Genomic DNA, 24,481 nt, shown 5'->3' on the forward strand with positions numbered 1-24,481 from the left:
TCTTGCAGCTATATAGACATTAGTCAGTGACACCTGTGATTGTATCAGGGATAAATACATCCGGGAAAACTGCAATTTAAATGCAAAATCTTGTATTCGGGGATATTTCTGATATTTCAAGAAATAATGTGATTCTTTTGAGTAATATCTCTGTGGGTGCTCCACTGTAGGTGTCTGCATCCCTGAACTGCTGATTGGAGAACTCTGGTAGTAGTCAGTCCCGCATGCTGTCTAGTTAGCGCGCATGGGTGACCCTCCTCAGTTCTTTCTCAACCACCCCTGGCTAGAGACAGAGCTATAGCTGTCCATTTGTGGATCATTATTAACTCTTTTTAGAATTGCTAATTTTAGCTTCCCGTGAAAGTTTTTCTTTGTTACTTGGTTTGTATTTTTATTTGGCCATATTACATACCAGCAGAGGATATGGGATTTCTCTTTTCCTGCCTGCCTCCCAAATTAATCATTGTGCACACAGTTAACTCTAGGGGCTACCGGCACCAGTCTATCCCTTGTGACTGGTACTGGGAACATTTGGATCTGTTCGGCAGGAAGGCATATTCCTTAGCTACCCTCCAGTTCCATATAGCAAACTACCAAGCCTTGTTGGTAAAATATAATTACACAAAACTTGGTTTATTTATTGAGCAAGTTCTTTATTCTTACAAGGGTTAATTCAAGGCCATAGTCAATGAGGGCTAAGTGGTGGCTAAAATATCCCTCCAGTCCATTCTAGATGCAGATGACATGTCGGCATGCTCAGTTTCCTTCGTCTTTGTGATGAGACAACCTTTGTGGCTTCCAGACTAGAGTGGAAGACCTTCCCTTTGAAAGGATGAAGTTATGTGCTGAGAAGACTGTCGCATCCCTTCACATGTTGAAGAATTCTAGGGTAACTTTTTGATCCCTCAGGATTTATACTCCCACCTACAAAAGATGGTACAGCCCTCAGCCACCGTTCAAGCCCCACTCATCACAATAAACATCTCAGTACTCATCACAGAGATCTTAGGAGCCACAACAGAAGCAGCGTAGGTTCCCCAGGTGAAAGCAGTTAGGATCTCAACCAACTTCCTCTCAGTCCTCCACCTTGAAGTGGCAGTTTTGACAGGTTGGTCAAGGTACCCGTAGAACATTCTGCTTGCCGTCTCATCCTGGAAACCCCACCCATCTGTTCGGAGACTGTCAGTTGTTCTGCAGCACCCGGGACAGATAACACCTGACAAATTGGTGCTGGAGATAATCCAGGAAGGATATGCCATCCATGTCTCCTTCCCCTTTCCTCTTCAAGAACGCTTCTCACAAGAGTCGTTAGGCCAGGAGGTAAACCATCTCCTTGGTGTAGAGGCTATAGAGCCTATGCCTGGGCATCTAAGAGGCAAAGGCTTCTACTCTTGCTGCTTCCTAATACCAAAGAAAAAGGGAGATTGGAGACCTATATTGGACCTCAGAGTGCTCAACAGATCTATCAGAAGTTCCAAGATGGTCCACACTATTGATGATTCCAGCATTAGAGAAAGGAAATTTAGTTCTCTGCCTGCAACCTCCAAGATGCATATTTCTACATTTCCATCATAGCAAATCACAGACGTTACCAGTGAATCACCCAGACCACACTGAATCTGGTAATCCTGGACTATCTGTTGATTCTCAAGAAATTAGGTATCTATATCAACTCGCTAAAGGTTCACTTAGCAGCAATTGCAACCTTCCACCAGCAGGTAGAAAGATACTCCATTTTTTCTCTCATCAGACCATGAAGAGGTTTCTCAAAAGCATAGCAAACCTCATTTCCCAGCCCAGACTTTCCATACCTCAATGGGATCTCAATCTAGTGTTAAAAGGACTGACTAGACTACCATTTGAACCCCATGGCCACTTGTTCATTAACTCACCTTCAATGAAGATGGTGTTCCTGATCACCATTACCTCAGCAAGAAGGATAAGGGAGATATGATAGCGGACCCCCTGCTTCACTGTGTTTTTCCCTGACAAAGTCACTCTTAGACCACGTCCAAAGTTCACTCCCAACGTGACTTCTGCTTTTCATATAAATCAGCGTATTCAACTTCTAACCTTTTATCCTAAACCTTATAAGAATAATAGGGAAGGCATCCTCTATATACGCTGGACCTGAGAAGAGCCTTGACATTCTATTTGGACAGAACAAGAGCTTTCAGAAAATCTCTGAGACACTTCTTATCCATTGCAGATCAAAAGATAGTGATTTCAGCTCAGAGATTCTCCAAAAGGTCTCAAGCTGTATCAAGCTGTGTTACAGATGTGTAATGGTGCATCCCTCCATCCTCAATATGCACACACTCTGAGATCAGTCTCTTCTTCCGTCGCCTTCCCTAAGGGTATTCCCATATTGGAAATCTCCAGAGCAGCTACCTGGGCATCTGCACATACCGTTGCAGAACATTATGCCATCCTTGGGAACTCAGCACTGTGGCACTGAATCTGGTGTCTGCAGCTATCTATGACAGACTTGACTCTGAAGCTCCAGCCTTCAGTAGTGGGCACTGCTTGGGAGTCACCTACATTGGAGAACCCATAGGGACACTACTGGAAAAAGATGATATGCATTAACGATGGCTCTTTGAGATGTGTGTCCCTATGGGTTCCCCATAACCTACCCTCCCTCCTCTACTTTGAAGTTCTAGTAGTTGACACTGGTAGAGAAATATCAGAGGGGTAGCCATGTTAGTCTGGATCTGTAAAAAGCAACAAAAAGTCCTGTGGCACCTTAAAGACTAACAGATGTATTTGAGCAGAAGACCATTTGGCTTAATTTCTTAAAACTTTGTTTTTATTGGATGATGAAAATGGGTTTACTTCAATTTTGTTTATATTATTATACGTGGGCAGTCAAAACAGAATGTGACCTGTTTTCCCAAAATGTGTAAGATGTGTTTGTAGAACGTTATGGCACATCTGATTTTGTGGCTGCTTGTGATGTTTACCAGTTGCAGGTTAGCCACTGAGCCAATGAGGGCCCAGGTCTCTTGTCAAAAGTTAAGTCTGATCCTTCAGATCTTGCTTACATGAGCAATTCTTACTGTGACCAGGTGCTTGGATGGGTCACACTGAGAATGCTACACTCAGGTCAGACTGCAAGGAATAAAGCAGAGTCCCCCAAACTGGTAGGGACCACATGCATAATAGAAAACAATTAAGACATGAAAGGACCTTAGCATTTACAAGCTAATCTGGTTACATGTTAAACTTCTAACAGGATATATAGGTAAACACAGACAAATACACTTAGCATCTCCCTGGATCTATTACTACAAATACATGGTTTCAGAGTAGTAGCCGTGTTAGTCTGTATCCGCAAAAAGAACAGGAGTTCTGGTGGCACCTTAGAGACTATGCATTCTAATCCATTCTATGCATCTGAAGAAGTGAGCTGTAGCCCATGAAAGCTCATGCTGAAATAAATTTGTTAGTCTCTAAGGTGCCACAAGTACTCCTGTTCTTTCTACAAATAAATGGGTTAATGATTGCTGGTCTAATACATCTCTTTGAAATTCACATACAAATAGATTGTCTTGATTACTTTTTGTAGTAATTTTCCCTCTGCTGATACTCACACCTTCTTGTCAATTGTTAGAAATGGCTGATGTCCACCTTGAGTGCATTGGCCTCATTAGCACAACAAAAGTAATTTTCCCTCTCTTGATATTCACCCCTTCTTGTCAGCTGTTAAGAATAGGCCACTTCCACCTTAATTGAATTGACCTTGTTAGCACTGACCCCCCACTTGATAAGGCAACTCCCATCTTTTCATGTGCTGAATATATATTCTGCTTAGGGCTGGCTTTTGGCCAATTCCACCAATTCCTCCGAATCGGGCCCCGTGCCTAAGAGGGCCCCGCGCTCAGTGAGAATCTCTTCTCTGGCTAGAGGCGCCTTTTTAATTTTTACTCACCTGGCGGCGCTCCGGGTCTTTGGCAGCACTTTGGCAGTGGGTCCTTCACTTGTTCTGGGTCTTTGGTGGCACTTCGGCAGCAGGTCCTTCAGTGCTGCCGAACATCTGGAGCTAGTGAAGGACCTGCTGCCAAAGTGCCACCAAAGACTTGGAGCACCGCCCGGTGAGTACAAGTCCCACATGTTTTTTTATATTTCATTTTTTTTTGTCTTCCCTGCCGGGGCCCCGTTGAAATTGTTCCCCGCACTTCCTAAAGCCGGCCCTGATTCTGCTTACTGTATTTTTCACTTCATGCATCCGATGAAGTGGGTTTTAGCCCACGAAAGCTTATGCCCAAATAAATGTTTTAGTCTCTGAGGTGCCACATGTGCTCCTCGTTGTTTTTGCTGATACAGACTAACACGGCTACTGCTCCGAAACCTGTCTTGTAACAGTGGAGTTTATCTCCTTTACGAAGTACCTAGATAGACAGGCAAAGCATAAAGGGGACATTCAGGACCATAATGGTATTAATTGAATGCATGGATTTCAAGGGTAATAGAATACTTAAAAAATGTTGTCACAGATGTTGAGCTAGTTGTTAACTGAACATTATAGATTGGATCCTCATTTCTACTAAGCACTCATCCTGTAAGGTGCTGAGCACTTAAGCACATGCTTATTTTTAAGCTTATACATGGTTCCATTGACTTTAATTGGATTTTTCACATGCTTAAAATTAAGCACATGCCTAAGCACTTTGCTGAAGTGCATCTAGAGTGTTCAGCATGTTGAAGGATTGAGCCTTGAGTGCCGTTTGCAGTATTTCAGTGTGGGGTAATCCCAAAGGGATGGAAAGCTGGCTCCACACCAATGCCCTGTCCTATGCACTGGTATGTGAGGAGGTGTGGCGAGAGTGAACTGTGTTCCAGAGGTCTTTGTGGATGTAACAGCAAACTTGCAGGTCTGTAACAGCTGCCTAATTTCAATTAGAACAGTTCTGAGACTCCTCTAACTTGTGCTGGAGCCATCACCCAACCGTTCCCAGGGCTGGAGGAGTGGGACAAAAGAATGCTGGAAAGCCACTTTTGGGGTCCCCTGTTCCCACCCAAAGTCTGCTGGGTACTGCTTTGTTGCACCCGAGTATTCAGTCCCATATGTTTCTGAAATGTGGATCAGCAGGTGTGCAAATCATAGTGAATAATCTGTTAGTTTCTATAACTCTAAAATCTGGCAGGCATTCAATGATATGGTTCAATTTTAAGCACTTTTTTCTTACTATCTGGCTCTGAGTGTAATAATTCTTCACATTTTATTGGAAAAATAACAAATTCAGGACACTACAATTATCATGGGTTATCTTTTTAGTTTATTTTAAATCTACGAAGTGTGCAGTAGCTAAATTAATATTGAGATTAGTTTGTTGCATGTTTTGGTTCACTTCAGAAATCTACTCTCCTCCACTTGTCTCAGAAGTAAAGAAAAATGCACCATGCAGACAGGTGCTGGAGCAAGATTATGATTCCTTTGGTAAGGATTTCAGGTGGCAGACACATTCCTTAATCCGTCCCCCTTTTCTCACCTCTTTTTCTGGTTCTCTTCCACACAAATCTCTCAATAGAGATTTGAAAGCCTGGGGAAGTCCCAGGCTGAGGCATGTAGACATTTTAGTTGTTTTTAACCCATTTCTTCACTTGTTGTTTACCTTTTGGGTGAATAAGCAATAGGAAGACTTTGAGAGCACTGTTTTGTATCACTTTAATCAGCTGCTGGTTACATCTCCTGAAAGGAAGTCTCCAGCAGGGCCATGCCCAGTGGGACCTGCTAGAGGAGCCACAGTTAGCAACCTGGGACACAAACATTCAGTATAAGTGTGGTTGAAGGGATGAGAAAGTGAGAGAGGTGAAGGAAGCCAAGCCTGTCACCTAGGGTGAGCACTCGCCCTAGCCTTGGTAATGGCTACTGAATAAAAAAAATAACTGTTAAAAGTTGATATTACTTATTGTTTATATTTAAATTGTAAAATGGAGAAAAATGACCATTCTGCTACTACATTAGTCTGAATACTGATTCTGTTTTAATAGTTTAATGTCATAACTGTGATATTGTTTGTTAGATCAAAGTTTCTGAAACTTTTTTATAGTGAGGGCCACACTTAATATACAGACTGTCTTATGAACAACTTTCTCCCATTTGCACGTACATAATGTTTTTGTGGTCTTGTCTACACTTAGAAAAAGCCCTGACTTAGCAATTGGTAGCCAGCAATTAGTGTAGCTGCACCAGAGGTAACTCCTAAGGCATAGAAGGGCAAATTGGGGCTTAAAACACCTTTTGTCTATACTGAAGAGTCCGCTTCGGTGCTGCTATACCAAATAATTGGAGCTATTTTTGAGTGTGAACTATAGCAAATGCTTATATGAAAAAGCAATACTGGAGAAGTGTGTGGATCTTAAGTTTTTTTTAATGTGGTGGTGGTTGTATTATGGTAGCACTTAGAACTCCCAACTGAGATTCAGACCCCATTGCACTGTATTCGTATATTCATAGAGCTGAAGACCAGAAGGGACTATTAGATCATCTAGTCTGACTTGCTGCATAACACAAGCCATTACATTTCACCCAGTTACCCAGTATTCAGTCCAATAACTTGTGGCTGACTAAAGCATTTCTTCCAGAAAGGCATCAAATCCTGTTTTGAAGACATCAAGCACTGGAGAACGCACCACTTCCCTTGGTAGTTTTTCCAATGGTTATTTACTTGCACTGTTAAACATTTGTGCCTTATTTCCGATTTGAATTTGCCTGTCTTCAGCTTCCAGCCATTGGTCCTTGTTATGTCTTTCTCCACTAGATTAAAGAGCCTGCTAATACCCAGTATTTTCTCCCTGTGAAGGTATTCATACACTAATCAAGTCAATTCTCAATTTTCTGTTTGATAAACTAAACAAATTTGAGCCTTTTAAGTCACTCACTCTAAGGAATTTTCTCTAGCCCTTGAAAAAATTTTATGGCTTTCTTCTGTACTTTCTCCAGTTTTTCAACATCCTTCTTAAAATATGGACATCAGAACTGGACATTATATTCTAGAATTGATCTCACCAATGCCATATACAGGGGTAAAATTACCTCTCTACTCAACTCATTATTTTCCTGTTTATACATCCAAGAATCACATTGGCTGTTTGTACCCTAAGGTCACTCTGGGAGCTCATGGTCCGTTGTTCATCCTCTGTGATCCTAAATCTTTTTCGGTCACCTGTTTTCCAGGATACAGTTCCCTGTTTTTCAGGTCTGGCCTCCATTCTTTGTTCCCAGATGTCAAACTTAGCATTTTGGCTGTATTAAAACACATTTTGTTTGAATGGGCCCAGCTTACCAAGTGATCCATGCGACTGTCCTGTCCATTATCATTATCTGCCATTTTGCTAATCTTAGTATTAGCAGTGATTAGGATTATGGTTCCTGTTTTACAGTGGGGAAATGGGCGCACAGAGATCATGTGACTTGCTCCCAAGATCACACAGGAAATCTGTGACAGTGCTGAAATTGAGCCCTCATCTTCTAAGACCCAGTCCAGTGTCTAAACCGTAAAATCATCCTTCCTCTGTAATGCGAATAAGCTGGTGGAAGTAAGACAGAGGCCAGCCAGCTCCAGACCACCAACAAGTATGTCCCAGACCACTAAAAGTCTACTGAACTCAGTTTGAGAACCTCTCAGATTACTTGGTCCAAAACCAGGTTTATATAACCACGCGGGTACTTGTGCCAGCCTTTTGAGTGGCCAAAATATAAGAATATATATGAAGAAATTACAACAGTATTTCTTAGGCTATGTAAGGAAAAGACAGCTACTTTCAAATCTGAATTTTGTTTGTTTGTTTCACGCTGTAGTGGGTGGTACAGTGCCAGGGATCCTCTGCTGACCTCTTAGATAAAATGAAGGCTCTTTCCATGCACAGAAAAAAGACCTCCCAAAATAGTATACTAAGCCATACTGATAACTCATATAGGCAATGGCTCAGTGCTGACATTTCAAACTTCAGACTTAGCAAAGGGTAGATTTTAGTCCTAAATTGGTTTTTTCTGACAATAGATGGGGAAGAAGATTTGTGTTCAATCCACCTATTTGGTCAAAAGGCATCCCTTTTTAGAGTTCCATAAGGAAAGCAGGTTAAACAGACGAATGACACCCTTTTGAAAATGGCAGTATTCTGGCGTATTAAAGGTTATGAATAGAGGGTTCTGTGGGTCCCTCAAATGCTTAGTCAATTCAGATTCCAGAGAACTTCAGTATCCTATAGCTCATACTCACTTGATGTTCATGTATAACACTTACTAGTGTATTATATGTGCCCAGGAAAGAGAAAATATATCTAGTGCCATTAAACTTGCTAAAGAAACATATTTTAATAGTCTGTGAATGGATTTTTGACAGAACTAGTGAGTGATGTACTCTGTTCAAGTACAGGCAAAGTAGAGGCAGTAGCAGTCCAAGCTTGTCCATCTTCCCACAGCTTCTACTCCTGGAAAGGGGTGCTTCTATGAGTGGTGTTCAGTCTGCATTTCCTTTCATTCCCTGAGCTGCAGAGCCTCCAAGAAGATGACCTACTTGGAGCAAATTTTGATGGTGGATTTTGTGATGTGGGCTTACCAGATGGTAATCTTTAACCTAAGCTAGATTCAAACTAGTGACCTGGAGGTGAAGAAGTGTCCTTTAAGACATCCCATTTGAAACTATTACCATTACTGTTTGGCACACAATAGATGGCAGCACATCTGCTGCCTGTGTATTGTGTGTGTAATGTGTGCTTAACCCATATTAGAGCCTGACACTGGGCAGTAGGTTCTTCAGCATAACATGTAAACAAAACTCCATGTAAGGCAGATGCAGTAATCACAGCATCATTATGCTGAATTGTAAATATTTAAGTTTAATTGCTGACAGCTGATTTTTAACAATTTCATTAAGACATGTATGTTTTAGAAGCCTTTTTATTATTTGTTTTTTTGTTTTTCGTTCTTAAGTTTATAATATCTTGGAAGCTGGGAATTTTTTTTCCCCTTTATTGATTTTATGTTACTGGGAAAACATGAGTGGCACCAAAATTTAGCACTGCTGTTTAACCTCAACTTTAGCTTGTGCATTTATTGTGTCAGAAACGTCTTGGGTTGTGCACCAGCGTTACGGATTTCAGTGTATATCTAGAAAGAACAATATTTAATGTATAAAGTGGAGTGTGTGTTTGTGGCTGGCCTAGTGGTAGGGGGAATGGAAATACATTTTAAAAAGGGAAGCCCACTTAACTCTTAAACCAAGCAGTTTATTATGTCTTTGTGGTGGTAACGATATACCAAAGCTTAGCTATTAAGTCAAATTCTGCCCAAAAATGTGTGTGTGGCTTAGGATGAACAGGTGCCAGAACAAGTTTTCAAAGCAATGAAGTTTCAGTTGATTGTTTTTTTAAATAAGAAATGAAACTTGTAATCCCTGTATTGGAATATCAGTCATGTACCTTTAATTAGAGTTAAACCTGTCTCTGGTAGTTCAGATAGTGCTGTACAGTGTATGTAATATTTAATTATGAAGGCAATTTTTGGACCATTGTGTGTTCTTGGTGTTTATGGAGGAGTGTTGTGATATTCAAGAGTATGATTGGTTTGTTTGTTCTGTATTATAGCCTTTATTTCTGCATGAAGGCATTACTGTCAGTGAACAATCGAAGTAAATTGGATTTCAAGCAACCAAACCATAAATGGAACGGTGAAGAATGATTTGCTTTGGAAAATGTTTGTTTGCATTGGTAACAGAGTTATAGCTATGAGGGAGGCACTCTGTACAAACACATCTCTAAAACTGATCCCTGGCATGACACCCAATTTGTAATTCTTCAGCAAGTTTTCAAATTATCAGTAAGGGCCCTGCAAATACTTACACACTTGCTTAACTGTACACATCTATAGTCCCATTGATACTAAATCAGTATTGCGAACTCCAAATGTTTAAAAAATCACAAGATATTTTAAAAAAATGTTTTGGATTCTTTTTATGTGCTTTTGGGTTTTTGAGATTTTAAAGTGTACTTGGATCCCATTTTCAAGCTTTTCTAACCACAAGGGTTAGAAAATTAACCTTTTTTTTTTAAAAAAAAAAAGCTGTGTCATATAATTACATGAGTACAGGATCTGGGCTTCAAGCAAAACCACAAATTTTGCAAGACTCTTGGTAAAATCACGAGAGCTGGCAACCTGTAATCACAATGGAGCTAACTGAGTGTGGAAAAGATACGTATGTGCCTACATGTTTGCAGGATCAGACCCTCCTGTCACAAACATAGGTAATATAGTTCAACCCTGTGGCAAGAACAAATGAGAACTCTGATCTTTGTGCTTTAGTGTGTCATCAGGCTGAGGTTTCTCATGTTTCAGTACTTGAATATTGATTTACTGATATGATTTTCTGGGGCATATGGTGGTGATGATAATGCTGCATAAGCATTATTTTTAAAAATAGTACAATAATTTATAAACTGGTATTGACTCTTTGCGGTGCAGCACAGAAGTATGTGTAAACAGATATCATTTATTTGTTTGCTCTCATCCAATTTTAAACGAATGGGAATCGATACTGGTTGCAGATACCAGTGACTGGATTGTAGGATGAAGTGGACTGCCACTGTTACAAAGAATAGCCTGCAAAAGTTTAGATAAAATAGACCTCTACTGAGACATTTATTTTGAATTTGTCATTTTACCTGATTATACAAACTGTATGTTGCTTCCTCCTTTCTTGTCCTTTGTATCTTTTTTCTCTATCCTTTAAGTAGTACATCTGATATACCTTTTTGTGTATATACCTGGTGTGTATGTGTGTGTGTGTATATATGTATGAATATGTGTGTATATATACATAGATCTATAAAATACACATTTTACAAAATTTCAGTCTTTAAAAATGTGTTCTTGTTACACTTGAAATTTCATCTCTTTTAATTGTAGGTGTATAAATTATATTCAGTGCATTTAATTTGTTTTCTTTCAGATATGTGTCACAAAGATGTCTACACGGAACTGCCAGGGAATGGACTCAGTGATCAAACCCCTGGACACAATTCCCGAGGACAAAAAAGTCAGAGTTCAGAGGACACAAAGCAGTTTTGATCCATTTGAGAAACCAGCTAGTCAAGTGAAGAGGGTCCATTCAGAGAACAATGCTTGCATTAACTTCAAAACTACATCAGCAGGGAAAGAATCTCCTAAAGTCAGACGACATTCTAGTCCCAGCTCTGTAAGTGCATCTGGCTATATTATCTATGTGATCACCAGTTTCTACACCAAATGCATAAATACAGTATATGTTTCTTACCTTTGTAAATGAAATTCAACACTTCTTAAAGCATTCCTCTCAGATTAAAACTAATGCATTATTTAAATAATGCCCTTTACTGTTGCTACTAAAAATCTAAATTACATTTCACTGTTGTGTTTAATCTGACAATTCTCTCAACTCTTGGGCAGTTAGTTTCACTTGCTTATAGACAGTTTATGGACTGTTTATGGACAGTGTCTAATCAATTTCACTTTTAGGATCTCATCCTCATGTACAATGCTGAAGTATATGGATTGCTACCTTTGCAAGGGAATGTTTATTTCCAAAGAAAAGTTGTTTTCCCTGGAACATCAAACAAATGAACACAAAACTCCCAAAACAAGTAGACACATTTATTTTGGTCTTAGGTTTTATAAAAGCATATTTCTGTTAAACCTGAATCTTGGGCCAATTTTGACTTTTTTTGTGTACCTTTTAAAATCCTCTTATTTTAAATGGAATATATAAGTGAAAATAAGGTTACTGTTTTCTGACAGAACCATGCTGCATGTGGAAAAGAATGAAAGGATTTTTATCAATGCAGTATCATGGTGGTTTTCCTTATGTGGTGTAATATTTTGAAAGTAGGTAGGTAAATAAAATGTCATGTCTTTCATGAATAGTGCCCAGACAGATGTCCTGCAAGAGACCATAACAAATTATTGAAAAATTGTATCATCTTTTTACTGTGGTAGGATAAATCCATAATATGTGACCTTTTGATATAAAGATTACAGATTCAAGGAGAATTCAAAGAATGCTTCAAAAGTTAGTTGCATTGAAGGTGATTTAAAAGGTTGATTGTCTTTTCAGTTGTCTTTCCTGGATCAGGCAGAATTTTGAGAAAATTCTGTTTCTATGAAGAAATGCCAAAATTCTCTTTTCTAGATCTGAGCTTTGTTTAAGCCATGTGAATTTAACAGATAAGATGTCATGCCCTTAGGGGGCTGTACTTCGTAGGAAAGGTTATATTTAAAAGGAACTATCTTTAACAAAAATAAATTTGCTTTTCCATCATGGTGTCATGTTATACAGCCTCTGTCACAGGAGTCTCCTGCATGATCCAAATCCAATCCGTAAGAAAAAGTTCTTCATAGTGTCTGCTTAGTGACTATAATCACCACCACCATCACATTGTTTAATGTTTTCAGGATAGAATGGAGCTTTATAGTTATTCCTCAACCTCTTAGTTAATACAGTGTTTTTCTTGTGTGGTTCAGTTTAGGCTCTTCACCTACAGTGTATCCAGTGCTCCAATCTGGTTATGTAAAATAAAAGGTAGGTTTATTTACACACAATAGCATCAGTATTAAAAGAAAATGAACAAGTCATACAGGACACACAAAACCAATATCTGATAAATCAAGATGTAAAGTTTAACTGAATCCTAACTAAGGGCCCTGCCCTTCTCTGTTTTAAGACAATGGCAAAATTCTTCACTGGGAGCAGCACTGGGCTTTAAAAACTGCATGACTAAATAACTCTCTTCTCAGAGATCCCACATGGCGAAAGAGGTTTGTATATGAGAGAGAGAGAAATCTAGTCCTTCTAACTGCTATCCTAGACTAGCACCATCTCTTCATGACTTCTTTGGTGTAAATATCACTTGGTTCTGAACGATTTGTGGACTCCCAGTTCTCATATAATCATAGGAATTAAAGATGGAAGAGCACTATGTGAACTTGCAGTCCAGCTATCCGATGATGCCAGATTGTTTCGTAAAATGCATATTCTGTGTTGTGTTCTGTTTATGCCTGTTAGTTTCAAAAGTTGCAAGCAATGGGGACTTCATTGGGAGATGATTTGCCAACCTAATGTTATTGCTAGGAAGTTTTGCCTAATATCAACCTAAATTTTTTGTTTCTTAATGTTTCCACATTTTCTCCCATATTAACCTCTTGTAGCTGTCTAAATAATGCCCATTCCTACTGAGTGTTTGCAGCCTTCAAATATTTGTGGACTTCTACCATGTATTGTCATCTAAACAACTTGCTGGATATAAAGGTTAACGTAGTTGTTCTTTATAAATCAGTTCCCTTGGCTCCCTAATAATTTTTGTCGCTAGTATTTTTTGAACTTCCTCCTGTTTATCAATATATTTCTGCTAATAAAGTGCTTAAAACTAACATTCAACCATATTAGAACTGTGAAATTATCCTTTTCAAGCACATCAAAGTTGCTCTGATCTTTTTTCTTCCCATCTCCCATCACACTGGAAATCTGCATCTAATTTGTTCACCACTATTAACCTTAAGTTTCTTTCAGCATTATTGTTTTTCAAGTATTTCCTGCTTACTGAATTTGTTTGAATCATGTTTCAGCAACTGTATTAGATTGCATTTTTCTAAGGTTCCAAGTCATTTTGTCTAGATCCCTTTGTATTATTTCCACATGCATTTTGCCCAGATTGATTTTGGTACACGTTTAGTACAAGTACTCTGGGACGTTCTTTATGAGTACTTACTTTGACAGGCTTGTATTTCCTACTTGTTCAAACGTCTGTTCTTTATTTTCTTTCTAAAGACAGACTTTAAAAAGAAGTTACAGTTTTTTAAAATAATACTAAAAACTCAGTATTGCCACCATTTTGGTTTCACGTTTCCATTTATTAATAGGCACCACTTCTCTCTAGTATGTCCTTTCTTCCTCAATTTTTATTTAGAAAATTCCCTTCCCTTCCCTTTTGAATAGTATTAACTCAGTATTCCTTTTCCATTGCCTTTATTTCTACCTGCAAACAATTAGCTGATTCTGCTTATTATTGTTTGGCTTCCACTTCCACTTTTCTATTTACAATTAAAAAAAATCATGTTTTTGAATAGTCCTTTGATGAAGTTACATTGATGGTGGCTACTTCTCTTTCAGAAGACATGTAATGTACTCTGCCTTATTTCTGGTGTTTCCTAACATTCCACATACTCTTTCCAAATTGGTAGATTTCAATGCTTTCTGCATTTTTCTTTACTAACTAGGGTACCAATCCTGCAAGCACATACACACAAGAAGTCTTACTGATTTCAATGCGACTGTTAATGAATAAAGTAGGGCTGTTGATTAACCGCAGTCAGCTCACGCGGTTAAAAAACATTAATCATGATTAATCGCAGTTTTAATTGCACCCTTAAACAATAGAATACCAATTGAAATATATTAAATTTTTGAATGTTTTTCTACATTTTCAAATATATTGATTTCACTTATAACAATATGTGTACAGTGCTCACTCTATATTATTTTTATTACAAATATTTGCACTGCTGAAGAAAGTCTTAAAAGAGAAATACTCCGATGTGAAAACTACAGAACCGGAACCATCAAAAATAAAAATCAACTTTCTGCTGGAGGCATCTGACTCAGATGATGAAAATGAACATGCTTCCGTCCATATTGCTTTGGATCGTTATCGAGCCGAACCCATTATCAGCATGAAAGCATGTCCTTTGGCATGGTGGTTGAAGCATGAAGGGACATATGAATCTTTAGTGCATCTGGCACATAAATATCTTGCGATGCTGGCTACAACAGTGCCAGGCAAATGCTTGTTCTGACTTTCAGGTGACATTGTAAGCAAGAAGCGGGCAGTTTTATCTCCTGCAAATGTAAACAAACTTGTTTGTCTGAGCGATTAGCTGAACAGGAAGTAGGACTTGTAGGCTCTAAAGTGTTTTTTTTTTTGGGAACGCTTTTTTTTGCACATAATTCCACATTTGTAAGTTCAACTTTCACAGTAAAGAGATTGTGCTACAGTGCTTTTATGAGGTGAATTAAAAAATACTATTTCTTTTTGTTTTTACAGTGCAAATATATGTAATAAAAATAAATATAAAGTGAGCACTGTACACTTCATGTACTATAATTGAAATCAATATATTTGAAAATGTAGAAAAGAGCCAAAATATTTAAAGAAATAGTATTCTGTTATTGTTTAAAAGCACGATTTATTGCAATGATTTGTAATTTAATTTTTTAAATTGCTTGACAGTCCTAGAATAAAGTTAAGTACGTGTGTAAGAAATCAAGTATCTGATCCTAAAAATCCTTAATTTCCACAATTCTCTTTTCTTAACTCAAATAAACTTTCATGCCTGCGTCTATGAACCAATTTCTTATTGTACTGTTTCCATATAGCTTTTGGTCACGTCTCTTGTTCTTACCTATAGAGTTCCAAAAAAGACGCCTCACAAGATAAAAATAGCTTGTTACAATGGCTGCAACTGTAATAAATAAACAAGAATGTGCATGGAGGGTAATAATCTTTGTGGAATGGGTAACTGTAGCCACTTTGCTTAGTCTTGAGCCACATTTGGTCCTGATTGGCAAACTCCAAGGTCAAAATGGCTACCAGGCCAGAGATACTGTCTAGTCCAGTGGTTCCCAACCTTTTTTGTCTGGCAGGCACTAGACAACGAGCCACAGAGGATTGTGACGGTGGATGAGTATCTGCCGAAATGCTGCTGACAAGCGGCATCATCCAGAGGCATCGCCGACGAAATGCCACCGAAATTTGGCGGCATTTCAGCAGATGCTCGTCCACTGGCCAGTATGCGGGCGCACTTAGACGCCCTGGCGGGCACCATGGCATCCATGGGCACTGCATTGGGGACCCGTGGTCTAGCCCATCCAGGCCTAGATACCTAGCTTGGACTGCAAGTCACACTTCACCCCTGTAGAGAGAGTTAGATCTACCTCTGAGACACAGTCCAGGTGGTCTCTGCTAGAGAGTCTGTCCCAACCACACACTGAATCCAACAGTTCTGTGGAATATATATCCCTCCCTCCCTGACCCAAACAAACGTATCCCCTGCAAAGACTGACTGCCCCAAAGTTGTGGCATAACACTCAGGGACATTTGGAAACCTGAACGCAAATCTGGCTTGACCAAAAGGGGGAGAGTGCAATGGTAAATCATACATTTGATAATTAAATGCCAACAAAACATCCCAAGGTTACAGAATGACTGCTTTCTCTAAGTCCTGTTCCCCTCCAGGGCATGGGTAGGATGAAAGGAAAGTTTTGCTGCAGTAGAAAGAGAGGCTGAATGGCCCCTTTGCTCTTCCCCAGCTCAGCCCCAGGGGAGAGGGCATGCACAGTTCCTCCCTCCTGGCCAGTACAGAGGAGTTGCATTTTATGCAGGGGTTAGGTTCTGAAGTCAGCGCGTAAGGCAAAAATCACATGTAGTCAAACGCTCATTGAGTGGAATGGCGGGTGGAATCGCCTGCACTACAGGCACAGTATTTTTCTTTTTTTTTGTTTTGTTTTGCCGAGCACCTATAGTTAAAATCGCGTAAGTTAAATGCGCCAATGGTGTGACTCCACTGTAAGAGGATTCCTTGAGCTGGAGGCTATGGTTGGTTGAAAGGGGCCACTGGCATCCATCCAGGGAAATCCCCAGCAAACTGCAACCCAGGTAGCCAGACACTGCTATGCTCCCTTGGGAGTGTGTCTTTCTGTCTGTCTCTCTGGGGTGAGAAGGAGCATGGTGGGAGGTGGTAAAAAGGGAGGCTGAGCTGAATTCTCAAACATTCCCCACCTCTCAGTAGATCCAGGATAGTTCCTTCTCTGTCTTGTGTCCACTCAACTTGTATGTTGTTTGAGAATACTCTGATGCGTGTTTGGCTGTCTTGTTACCCAATGCATGTCTGCATGGTTAGATTCTCTAGGAGATGACAGGCTGTGGTTTTGAGTAACGTGAGTTGATCTGGGTTTTTTGGTCTTGTTTTCTTCTAGTCTTCGTGTTCTGTAGCAGATACCCATTATTATTTCCTCTACTACTTATTCCTTGTGTATTTAGACAAAGACTTACTACCAGATTCCTCATTGTCTAATTATACCTTGCTGGGACTGCAAATACATCTGGCATATAGATTACACCCATCTGAGTTGACATTTCAGTTATGAGAAGCACCCTGCCAAGTTTGTTATGCCCTCTAGGTCATAATCACTATAATTTTGTTTGTTTGAGTTCTCTCTTCTTTTGGTAAGCCGCTGATAGGGAACCCCCCCCCGACCCCACCTTACCCAAGGCCCCAGGCTTTTTTCTGAGAATAAAGTAAGAGTAGGCCCTTAGCTAGAAGCAAGAGTTTTAACTCCTGCTAAACTTGTTTTTCTGTACAAAGGGCACGCTGAGGCAAAAAGATGTGGTCAGGGCCCCAAAAAGAGGAACTAGAATTGGATAAAGGGGAACCAGAAAATCTGTTAAGTTATAACAGCTTTTAGTTTATTATGGTTTATTAAGTTGCTTATGTGGGCGTAAAATATAACTCATGATCATTTGACCAAAGGTACACCAATAGGTATTTTTGGACCCAAGTTCCTCAAAATTTGCTTCAGAACACAGCTGCTGAAACCGCAAGTAGGTGGAAACCAGGTGTCAAAGTCCTGACAATTACAAAAACCCGTAAAAAGGGGAAGTAACAAAGAGCAGGCTTGCAAATTAGCTCATAACCGGTATATTAATAGTAGTTGTTTTTAGCAGATGGTTAGAAGATGTCATTGTATTAATCAAATATGGTATCCTCGAATGTATAAGTTCATATGGTAATTTGCGGTTTTTGGCTATATAAACCCAGGTATCACTGCTGTAGGGCAGAGCGACTTACCTCTTGCTAGAGGACCTGTCGTCTCTCCATGCATATGCATGTATTCTCTGATTAATCAATAAAGGAGCCTCAGGCTGTCTGATCAACTCAACTCGGTGGTGGTCATTTTCCATGACACCGCCATTTATATACTGATTCTTTGATAGATGAGTAAAAGCTTCATCTTTTGTTTAATAAAATTTCCACTGTCTGCCTTGGTTAGTATTCTACAAATGCATGCCAAATCATTTGCATTAGGCAAAAATTCTCATTTCACCTCTTTCCTACCATAGCTTAAAGCCTGTCTATGCCTTCACTTCTGTAGCACTCCCCAAAAGAACTGTGAGCTTGTACACAAGGTACGCTGGCTATGACCCACCTTCAGTGCGTCTTTCTCTGATCATTTAATTCCAGTCTCTTACCAGTTCACATTCTAGCATATAGAGGTAACTCAGAAGATGATAAACATTCTCAAGGTTTAACCACACCACATCTTTAGAGGACATCATTAGAATATTCTATGACTTTAGCCTCTAGTTCAATCAGTCTCAATAGCTGAAACAGCTGTAGGGCAGCTTTATGTTGCTGGGTGAAGAGCAAACAGAATATTTGCTCAGCAGGTGGGATATTCTCCATGAACACACTCTGCAACTTCTGTTCCTGTTGTTGGGAGAGGACACAGAGGATTTTGTGAAATCTGGGATTGTACATTCCTGAGCACAGTTTCTGCCATTTAGAAATTAAATGATTTGCTGTTAAGCAGCTTGCCTCATTTAAATTAATGTTGCACCTCTCCACAGGTGCACAGAAGTTCTAGGTTGCTAATTAGTTCTGTAGCATAAAGGGAGAAGGTGTTGCATGAATTTTTTTGTTTGCTTACGTGTTTAGACTTTAAAATCATCTGACGGATACAAACTCTTTATGTAAAAGTATGACCTTGTATTTTGTTTTATTTTCAAACGTTAAGTATTTATACACAGTAGTTGCTTGCTTGCTTATTTTGTTCGGGGAAGCACACTGCAGCTCCGGTGTAGACACACAGTTACCTAGATTACAGGTCCCAGCATGTAGTTACAGAATTATTTATTTGGAAAGAAACTGAATCTTGTTATTGAATAAAATTCCTACTAGAAGATATTGATGCTCTTTGATTAACACAGATTAATCAGACAGGCATCAGGAATTCTAATCTTTTGCTGCTCCTTTGGACATGACAAATCTGCATGTTAAAAGAAGGCATGTAGCCGGCTAGGTAAATTCATTGCCCAACAGCTCAGGACAACCCGAAAATTTAATACAGACAAAACATAAAGGGCCGCAGTCAACTTGAAATCAATGTGATCTGTTTCAGAAAATGAATTCAAAGTAGCCCAATAGTGCACCTTTCCAAGAGTGCCACTGCTAATTTACTTGGTTTTACAGTCGCATGCTTTTTAAAATATGGTGTTCTTTCCCCTGTAACAACTGAGTGGAAGACTTGTACAAATAGTGTATAAAAGTATATGGGAGAAACAATGAAAACCATTAAACATGAAGAACAAATTGGAGGGAAAAGAAGGGTTTATTTTATTATTTTTTCTCTAATTGTTCAGTTATAGTAATATTTGGTGCTAATTGGAACAATATATAAAACATTTTCATAGAGAGGGGTGTGATTTTTTTCAAGTTGGTGCTGTCCCTTTAATTATTCCAGTAAGCTGGAGAAGCTGCTGAGGTGCACATACAAATCTTGGCTGCAGTGAATGGCTGGTGTATCTGACCTGATGCTGAAAATAAGAGTCCTCCTGCCTCAGGGTATGGCTACACTAGACATTTCAAAGCGCTGCTGCGGCAGCGCTTTGAAGTGTGAGTGTGGTCGGAGCGCCAGCGAGAGCTCTCCCAGCACTGCACGTAAGCCACATCCCTTACGGGTGTAGCTTGCAGCGCTGGGAGCCGCGCTGCGGCACTGATTACACTGAGGCTTTACAGCGCTGTATCTTGCAGCGCTCACGGGGGGTGTTTTTTCAACCCCTGAGCGCGAAAGTTGCAGTGCTGTAAAGCGCCAGTGTAGCCATGGCCTTAGGTTTCTTATAACCACCAATGATTAGCAGAAGAAAACAGACCTGTCAGGCAAGTAGTGGTGTTCTGTTAAGTTTCTTTGCTGGCTCTGTTCAGCCTGTCACTTTCACATACTGTATTTTGGAGCACATGCACATACCTGATTCTCAGTGTACACCCTGCCCAAATTGGAATATGGAATACAATTACCATTCACTGATACCTCCTTAGGATCTGAGGCATAATTTCAGATTGTGCGCATTGGTCAGTTGAAGCATCCAGGATTGTAAAATGAAATTCAGATCAGCAATCTTGGGGACATACGATATAGCGCAATGTTTGATTTATATAATCTTGCTTTAAAAAGAAAATTTGAGTCCTATTTTATTGTTTGACAGCCAGATTTGGGATCCAGGCTATGTTTGGACAAGTAACCTTAATTTTTTTTCCCTATCCTATCATAAAGTATTATTTACTTTGATAGATATTAGGGCTGTATAGTAATTAAAAAAAATTAATTGTGCAATTAATCACGCTGTTAATAGTAGAACACTATTTATATAAATATTTGTGGATGTTTTCCAGATTTTCAAATATATTGATTTCAATTACAACACAGAATACAAAGTATACAGTGCTTACTTTGTTTTTTATTATAAATATTTGCACTGTAAAAATAAAAGAAATAGTACTGTACAATAATACAAGTACTGTAGTGCAATCTCTATCATGAAAGTTGAACTTACAAATGTAGAATTATGCGCAAAAAATAAAACAATGTAAAATTTTAGAGCCTGCAAGTCCATTTAGTCCTACCTTGAAGTATTTAAACCATGATTTGAGGACTTCAGTAGCTCAGACATAGGTTGGGGGTTTGGTACAGGAGTGGGTGGGTGAGATTCTATGGCCTGCGTTGTGCAGGAGGTCAGACTAGATAATCATCATGATTCCTTCTGACCTTAAAGTCTGTGAGTCTGTGATTCTTGTTTAGCCAATCGCTCAGACAAACAAATTTGTTTACATTTGAAGGTGATAATTGTGCCCGCTTCTTGTTTACAGTGTCACCTGAAAGTGTGAACAGTTGCTCGCATGGCACTGTTATAGCCAGTGTTGCAAGATATTTATGTGCCAGATGCACTAAAGATTCATATGTCCCTTCGTGCTTTATCTACCATTTCAGAGGACGTGTCCATGTTATGCTCAATAATGATCCAAGCAGTGCAGAGCAAAGCATGTTCATTTTCATCATCTGAGTCAAAGGCCACCAGCAGAAGCCTGATTTTCTTTTTTGGTGGTTCGGGTTCTATAGTTTCCGCATCGGAGTGTTGCTCTTTTAAGACTTCTAAAAGCATGCTCCACGCCCTGTCCCGATGAGATTTTGGAAGGCACTTCAGATCCTTAAATCTTGGGTTGAGTGCTGTAGCTATCTGTAGAAATCTCACATTGGTACCTTCTTTGCATTTTGTCAAATCTGCAGTGAAAGTATTCTTAAAATGAACAATATGCTGGGTCATCATCTGAGACTGCTATAACATGAAATATAGGGCAGAATGCAGGTAAAACAGAGCAGGAGACATACAATTCCCCTTCCCTTCCCTTTCAGCCACAAATTTAATTAACACATTATTTTTTTAATGAGTGTCATCAGCATGGAAGCATGTCCTCTGGAATGTTGGCCAAAGCATGAAGGGGCAGGAATGGTTAGAATATCTGGCATATAAATACCTTACAATGCCGGCTACAAAAGTGCCATGAGAACTCCTGTTCTCGCTTTCAGGTGACATTGTGTATAAAAAGTGGGCAGCATTATTGTTTACATCATCTAATGTAAACAAACTTGTTTCTCTTAGCAATTGGCTGAAGGAGAAGTAGGACTTGGTGGATTTATAGGCTCTGAAGTTTTACATTGTTTTGTCCTTGAGTGCAGTTACGTTAAAAAAAATTCTACATTTGTAAGTTGTGTTTTCACAATAAAGAGATTGCACTACAGTACTTATGAGGTGAATTGAAAAATACTATTTTCTTTATCATTTTTACAGTGCAAATATTTGTAATAAAAATAATATAAAGTAATGTACGCTTTGTATTTTGTGTTGTAATTTAAATAAATATATTTGAAAATATAGAAAAACATCCAAAATATTTAATAAATTGCAGTTGGTATTCTATTGTTTAATAGTGCGATTAATTGCAATTCATTTTTTTAGTTGTGATTAATTTTTTTGAATTAATTGCATGAGTTAACTCCAATTAATCGACAGCCCTAATAGATATTTAAGTGTTTTTCATGTTGCACTAGCTGGTGACTTTTTTAGGTTTAAATAATGACTTTGCTTTCCGAGAGCAACCTATAATGTCTGTGTCATTGATCTGTTAATTACAATGCATTTCCAAAATGTAGGCGCATCTATTTGTGTGCAGTGGTGTAGTAGCCATGTTAATCCCAAGATATTAGAGAGACAAGGTGGTTGAGGTAATGTGTATGAGCTTTATCTCTGACTAAGCTTGAAAGCTTGTCTCTCGCACCAGCAGAAGTTGGTCCAGTAAAAGATATTACTTCATCCGCCTTGTCTCTGCATATCTAGTTAACCGATTAAATAACACTTTTTTTAAATAACTAAATGTATCAAAATACTAATTTTCTGTCACCTTGTTAATGGAAAATATTTTAATTGTACTAGTTTATTCATGTCAAATTAAGTTGCATACACTATGTGTTATGACCCCTGGGAGTGGTAACATGCAGCTCCATTGGCCCCCCAGTAACCTCGCTCTCTCTGGGAAGCCCTGACATCCGAGCTGCAGTCCCCTTACTGCTTCTGCCTTGCCCGCAGGCAGGCTTGTGGGGCTGCAGCCAGGGAAGGAACGTCCCAGCACTTCTTTCCCTGACTCCTGCCTTGCAAACCTGCCTTCTGCTTGCTTGCAATTGCTGGATAATAGCAACTTTTTACTGGCAACCGAGAGGTTGCTAATAAGCAGAATGTACTGTATTTAAAATGTTTCAGACTTTTTCTGAATGTGGAAATCTCTTCCACGTGGGCAGTTTTGCATTTCATATTTCAGTCTGATTGTGTGATTTTGTTATAAAAAGAAATGCTTGTAAAACTCATGAATGTAGAGCTGTGGTTAGTAAGGGCCAAAGGCTTGGCTCAAGCTGTTTGGGGTAAGGAACCTTCAGCTGTTCCTTGGCTGCTGATGCCAAATGCAACTTGAACCCTTTCCTACTTCTCCCATTCAGGTGGGTGTGGAGCACCTTTGTGGTCTTTCCATCCCATCAGTCCATCTTTCCTGGTATCCAACTTCGATGGCTGGGGAGTTTCAGAGTTTTGTGTGGGAGATGTCCCTTCCTGGCTGAATGTGAGACTTGGCCTGGGTGGTAGTTCTGAAATGAGACATGGTGAGATGGTATGGTTTTTGATCCAAAGATCTTCCTACATACCTTTCAGTATTTGGGAAAGGAGAGGAAAAGAAACCCTGGAAAGAGTGCCTGACTCCCTTGCAGGAGCTGAGTAGTGAGTATTTCTTGACCTTAACAGCCATGAATTTGTGCACCTGTATTGGAACATGGATGGGGACGTGCCTAGGAGAACTGGGGGGTGGGGTGGGAGTTTGGAGAGCTCATCGGCAACTGCAGTTTGGGCACAGGATTCTCTTTGTACACCTCATGCACTGAGCCCAACTGTCCTCAAGACTGGTCGGCTCAGAGCACAGGAAGTTTATAGGTTTGGCCAGCTTTGTGTCACTTATTGCCTCATAGCCAGCTGTGCTTCAGGTTTGATCCTAAGCTATTTAACTCTAGCATGTAATAGGATCTGTTCTCTCCACGAATGAGTAACTCTCGAGAGTCTGTGTGTGGTTTGGTAATGAAAGCTTTACCAGCATCTCACTGAAAGATATTCTCTCCTACGATAGAGAATAGACCTTGAGTTATTGTAAGACTGCCTCTTGACTTGTCCTTTACATTCAGATTTTCCTTATAATGGATTTAGTATATAGCAAAACAGATGGATCTTCATTTTGGATTGTAATTAATTTACAATGGAACTGTGAACATAATATTTTTCCCTTGAGGATAATTTCACATTGAAGTTTAATATTCTGTTAAAAAATCTATTTAAAACTTAGGCTCAGGAGTGTGATGGTAAAGTGTGACATTCACAAGCTGTTTTGCAGTTATGAAAAATGCATGAGACCATAACTCACACAGCTTGTATAAGAATAGTCAGGTGGCTGTAGATGTAGTTTTCCATTAAAGCTGTCTTTACCAAATAATACACTGATTCTTGAGAATTTCTAAAAGCTGGTGTTCACAATTGAGTATAATGCCAAGATACACACTAGGACCCCAGATTAAATCTGTTAAATACCCTACTGTGTGTGTAAATGATGTGGTCATTTGAAATTAGTTACAATGACCCTGCCAACACTCTTCTAAAACGGATTCTCCCGTCTCTCACAAGAGGGTGTTTTTGCATTTCTGTTTTTTATACTTCCATTTGAGGAGCCTGAAATGCCAATATCTTCCACTCTCATTTCCCCCCATTTGGCATACTCTTCCCTCTTCCCTTGTTAATAGGATTCCTGTGC

At 39.4% G+C, this 24,481-nt stretch overlaps 1 protein-coding gene across 7 annotated transcripts in view; it reads left to right on the forward strand.

Moving 5' to 3' along the window:
• The window catches only part of CDK14 (cyclin dependent kinase 14), a 549,017-nt gene that overhangs the window by 151,040 nt on the left and 373,496 nt on the right, over positions 1-24,481 (forward strand). For 6 of the 7 annotated variants that reach the window (XM_030550522.1, XM_030550528.1, XM_030550523.1 and 3 more), the window contains one exon: positions 10,953-11,198. In XM_030550522.1, coding sequence (XP_030406382.1) covers positions 10,953-11,198 — 246 coding nt within the window. Of the gene's footprint in view, positions 1-10,952; positions 11,199-24,481 lie in introns of those variants that run through there. The other variant, XM_030550529.1, reaches the window with a different exon arrangement.

Source organism: Gopherus evgoodei, chromosome 2, assembly GCF_007399415.2.
Source record: "Gopherus evgoodei ecotype Sinaloan lineage chromosome 2, rGopEvg1_v1.p, whole genome shotgun sequence".
In the NCBI taxonomy this organism is placed as follows: Eukaryota; Metazoa; Chordata; order Testudines; family Testudinidae; genus Gopherus; species Gopherus evgoodei.